The sequence below is a fragment of the Chanodichthys erythropterus genome, chromosome 16, assembly GCF_024489055.1.
Source record: "Chanodichthys erythropterus isolate Z2021 chromosome 16, ASM2448905v1, whole genome shotgun sequence".
Lineage (NCBI taxonomy): Eukaryota > Metazoa > Chordata > Actinopteri > Cypriniformes > Xenocyprididae > Chanodichthys > Chanodichthys erythropterus.
This window is the reverse complement of record NC_090236.1, coordinates 27,535,977-27,540,833: the sequence shown is the minus strand read 5'-3', so window position 1 is coordinate 27,540,833 and position 4,857 is coordinate 27,535,977. Positions and strand designations below refer to the sequence as shown.

At 39.3% G+C, this 4,857-nt stretch overlaps 1 protein-coding gene across 1 annotated transcript; it reads left to right on the top strand.

The window, feature by feature from the left end:
• The first annotated feature begins 1,327 nt into the window (after positions 1-1,327).
• On the top strand, positions 1,328-4,249 carry slc35g2a (solute carrier family 35 member G2a). Its single transcript, XM_067363803.1, has 2 exons — positions 1,328-1,501; positions 2,857-4,249. The coding sequence occupies exon 2, from the start codon at positions 2,887-2,889 to the stop codon at positions 4,132-4,134; it is 1,248 nt and encodes a 415-aa protein (XP_067219904.1). The 5' UTR covers positions 1,328-1,501; positions 2,857-2,886; the 3' UTR covers positions 4,135-4,249.
• The last annotated feature ends 608 nt before the right edge of the window (positions 4,250-4,857 follow it).

Sequence of the window (4,857 nt, the reverse complement as noted above, 5' to 3'; positions counted from 1 at the left end):
CTATATCCCAGCAATGCATACTACAGAATTATTTGCTCTACAAATCTATACTTTATAGGACCATCCGTGATTGTGTACTAGCTTGTTGGTGGATAATTTAGGTTGATATGATTTCTATTTGCCAGCTGATGTCTACAGTTATTGTGGTCAATCATGGTTTTGTGCTAACCTCTAATTTAATTAGGTAATTAACACAATATCTACACTGTAAAAAAAAAATCCCAGCAAAATTTACGGTAAAAAAACGGCAGCTGTGGTTGCCAGAACTTTCCCGTAAAAAATACAGTAGCAACGTAAAAATTTTTTGAAAAATAACGTATTTCATTAACTGATATAATGTTAATTTACCAACCTAATGAAGTACTAATATCTGTTTTGTACCTTTATAATACACTGACAGTCACCAAACACAATGGTGATAAGAGTCACATGATGAATCAAAGTTCATCACAAGCAGATTTTCCACAAGCTGAGAATGACAGCACTAACATATAGAAGGTGCATACAGTGTCATTCACACACACACACTAAACACCATCATGGTAACATGCATGAAATTTTAAAAATGCAATAAACATTAATTTAACAACATTACATGTAACATAAAACCCTAATGTACATAACTGATTAGAAAAAAATGAGAAAAACTAAGAAGAAACAGAGTTATTTCAACGAAAATATATCAAATGTGAAGTGTCACGCAGGGAATTGTGGGAATATCAATTTACGGATTTTCACTGTAAATTTTACAATGAATTGTTATTTTTCACTTCCAAAAACTGTGAATTTAACGGTATTTTACAGTAAAATTACATTAAATGTACCGTTAGATCTATTACAGTTATTCACCGTATATAGTACGGAAACTTTCTGTAAACCAATTGACAGTTTTTCACCGCAGCATTTTTACAGTCTTTTACTGTTAAAATCACGGTCATTTTTTACAGTGTAGGACTCTTCCGAAATAAACATTAATTAAACACTTGATGAGTTTTTGAACAGATCCATTCATTTGTTTGGCTTTAACTGGTTTAAATATAGGCTAATATGTGAGGTAAAACCTTGAAAAAAATGTATAAAGCCATAGGCTATGCAGTTTTGATACGACGATAATTTCTGTTAATGTATAAATGATATTCATGCCATAGCCTAATCAAGAGAAATCGAGTGATTCAAATGTTGTTAGGTCAAGTTGTACTGCGCCAATGACATGCTCCTCCTGAATGATGACGCACGCTTAGAGCAAATGCTCCTCATCATATTCCATGCAGCTCGACTGAGATCTCATCCAGCACCAAGCATCCCTGCGAGGAAAGCCACTGTGAGACCTACTGCGAGTCGAGGTGCCCTGCTATTATTCATTTTAGACAAATCTAAAAATATTTCCATTCAAAAGGCATGGGGGGAAATAAACATATTACCTCAAAAACACAACAATGATCACTGGATTTAATTCGTTAATTCGCGGGTCTTCAATTGCGAGAGGCATCTGAGAGGACAGGTAAGATTTCGCCGTTTTTTTTTGTCATTGTGCAAGTGGTTTTAAATGAAGAAAATAATAACAACTCGCCTGCTTATAAATGGGCACACTGATTCATATAAAAGGTATATTAGGTAAGCTATTAAAGATCATGTATGTTAGGTATGTATGAATATCAGGAGGAGCGTGATTACATTCAGTGTTGCGTAGTAGGCTACTACACACAGCGTCCCTTCTGCTCCATTCATAAAATCAGTATCAGGAGCTCAATCGGTTCCTCTCTGCTAAATGTCACTCACATACGACAGCTTCATCCGCTGCTTTCTGCGTCATGTGACATCATCGAAGCAAGCGTCATTATTGACCATGTCCTCAAAATAGCTTGTAAGGGAAACGGGGCTAGTTGTCACACTTTTTACTCCAGAGAATATTTGTCAGGGTTTATTTCTAAAAGTCAATTCTGGTATGGATGCATACCTTAAAGAATTGACAACAAAAACTTCGTTTCCATTGTTACTAAACACGAAACAGCAGAAATGTAGGCTAAAGCAAAAAAGATAACCATTGTTTTGACCAATTAATATTGTTGTTAGGCGAATAAACTGTATACCTTCATTTTATTTAAAACTAAACTTGCCCTGTGAAAACCAGCATAAAAAATATAATTTAAGGTGGTTATGAACTATAGGCATTTGCAAAAATCAATGTTAGAGAAAAACACATCAGAAAGAGAAATAGGTTGCACAAATATTCAACACTACTGTTAATTTTTTTCTAAAGAAATTAATACTTTTAGCAAAGACATTTATAATGTTACAAAATACTTCTATTTAAAAAAAAAATGCAGTTCTTTTGAACTTTCTAGTCATCAAAGAATCCTAAAAAATCTGTTTCCACAAAAGTATTAATAAGCACAACTGTTTTCAACATTGATAATAATAATAAATGATTCTTGAGCAGCAAATCAGCATATTAGAATGATTTCTGAAGGATCATGTGACATTGAAGACTACGTAATGATGCTGAAAATTCAGCTTTGCATCACAGGAAGAAATTAAAATATATTCAAATAGGAAACAGTTGTTTTAAATTGTAATAATATCTACCTGCATGTAAAATTAAAAAGCATATAATATGTACTGATCTCAGTTTATGTAAAGAAAGAGTTTGCCTTAGGTTTCGTGATGTGGCAAAGTCAGTGTGATAACGGTCATCGATCCAGATCCAAAAATACTTCACCAGGACACATGCTGTATGCCATTGCTTTGCTTGAGAAGTCTTTGTGAAATTTCTGTCTCAGAGATACTGAGCTGTACGTCTTAAGTTTTAATTACGACATATTTAATATGCATACAATTCTTTCTCTTTACATTCAGGAGCTACACGACAGCTGGTATTATAAGAAAATGGAGGATTCACCAACAAAACATCTGCTTGGCTCAAAGAAGCGAGTCAAAATCCACCCGAACACAGTGACAGTCAAATACGCCACTCATTTCCCCCAGCCTGGAGACGAGGGCTATGATGACGCTCCATCTTTTGAAGACTTCGGCTCATTTGTCGAAGAGACCTCAGACAGAAAGAATCTTACCGACAGCAAATCGGGCAGGACTTTTTTCGGCGCGCTTGACAGTCGGTCCAAACCAACCGGGGACCAAAAAGACAAAGGGGTCGGAGGTCAGCTGCAGAGCTTCGGGGAGGCCTCCGTGTTCACCTCGCGAATGACGTGGGCTGCTCTGTTCGGGGCAGCTCTGGCCCACGGCTGTGTGGCTCTCATCACACGCCTGGCTGCCGACCGCTCTAGGGTGCCGTCGCTGGAGCTTCTCTTCATCCGCTCGGTCATCCAGGTGTTGTCCATTGCGGTGGTGTTTTATAACCAGGAGCCTCCCTTCGGCCCCCAAGGCTACAGACTGCGTCTTTTCTTCTACGGCGTGTGCAATGTCATCTCCATCACGTGTGCGTATACCTCCTTTGCCATCGTGCCACCCAGCAACGGCACCATCATGTGGAGGGCCACCACGACGGTCTTCAGCGCCATACTGGCATTTTTACTCATCGATGAGCGACTGGGCATGACAGATGTGGTGACGGTTGTCAGTAGCGTCTTCGGCCTCTGCTTGGTCATGATTCCCAACATCTTAGGCGAGCACAGATCTCTGGATTTCTGGAAGGAGGCTTTCGGCTACACCATGACGGTGATGGCGGGCTTAATGGCGGCCTTGTCCATGATCATATACCGCGCTATCAAAGAGAAGGTGAGCATGTGGACAGCACTTTTCACCTTCGGCTGGACCGGAACGGTGTGGGGAGTGTCAACTATGTTCATCCTGCAGGAGCCCATCATTCCACTGGACGGAGAGACGTGGGGGTATCTAATCGGCATCTGCGTCTGCTCCACCGTGGCGTTCCTGGGGGTATATTATGCCCTCAACAAGTTCCATCCAGCACTGGTTAGCACCGTGCAGCATATGGAAATTGTTGTGGCAATGCTTCTGCAGCTGATTGTGCTCCACATGGTTCCTTCAGTGTATGACATCATTGGGGGCGTCATCATCATCATCAGCGTCGTCGTGCTGACGGCTGTAAAGCTTTACTGGGTGGGCAAGAGCAAAAGACAGGAGTATGAAGAGATCCTCGATTCTCCGATAAAGTGAACCAATTACAAAGTTATTGTTTTATAAATATTTTTGTGGAGTTTGATTTTTCAGGCCTTGAATTAATGCCACCAGTGATTGAGGTTATTGTGAATCAATGTGAAGTCTATTGATGAAGTGCCATTGTGAAGTTGTCTTTGACTGCTGTATTATGTGAAGGTCAAAGAGGTTATTGATTTTTATTGCCCATTATTATGTAATTATCATGCCAAACATGTTTGGTTATGTGCATCCTAATAAATGTCTGCGCAGAGGAGCTGCAATGAGAACATGGGATACTTTCATAAATATGCAATATTTTCCATATTTACTTGGTCAAGAGTGCCCCCTGTTGGTGTTTAGTGGTTATATGACCCTGAGAAGTGGAGCAACACTTTTTGGCACAGCCTAGTGAATCAAATCTGTTTTGGCAACAGTGATTCAGGCTGGTGTCTGCCAGAGCTTTTCTGTTGGCATATGATGTCACCATTTCCAGTTTGATGAGGAATACTGAAAGACGGTTGGTGTCATGCACTTATTCACTCTAAAGTTCTACTCGGAACTGAAAAGTTTTAACCAATGTACTGTAATACAGTTTTACCCAATTGTTTACACACATTTATTGAATCTTTGGCCCATTTCCCCAAAACTCTAAACACAAAAACACAAAATGCTAAACTATACAAATCTCTAGCAAAAGCAAACACTGCATTCAACACTGTTTTATCGCTTTCCAAAATGTTT

Coding starts and splice junctions, on each gene's coding strand:
- slc35g2a (XM_067363803.1), top strand. CDS start 2,887: ATGGAGGATTCACCAACAAAACATCTGCTTGGCTCAAAGAAGCGAGTC.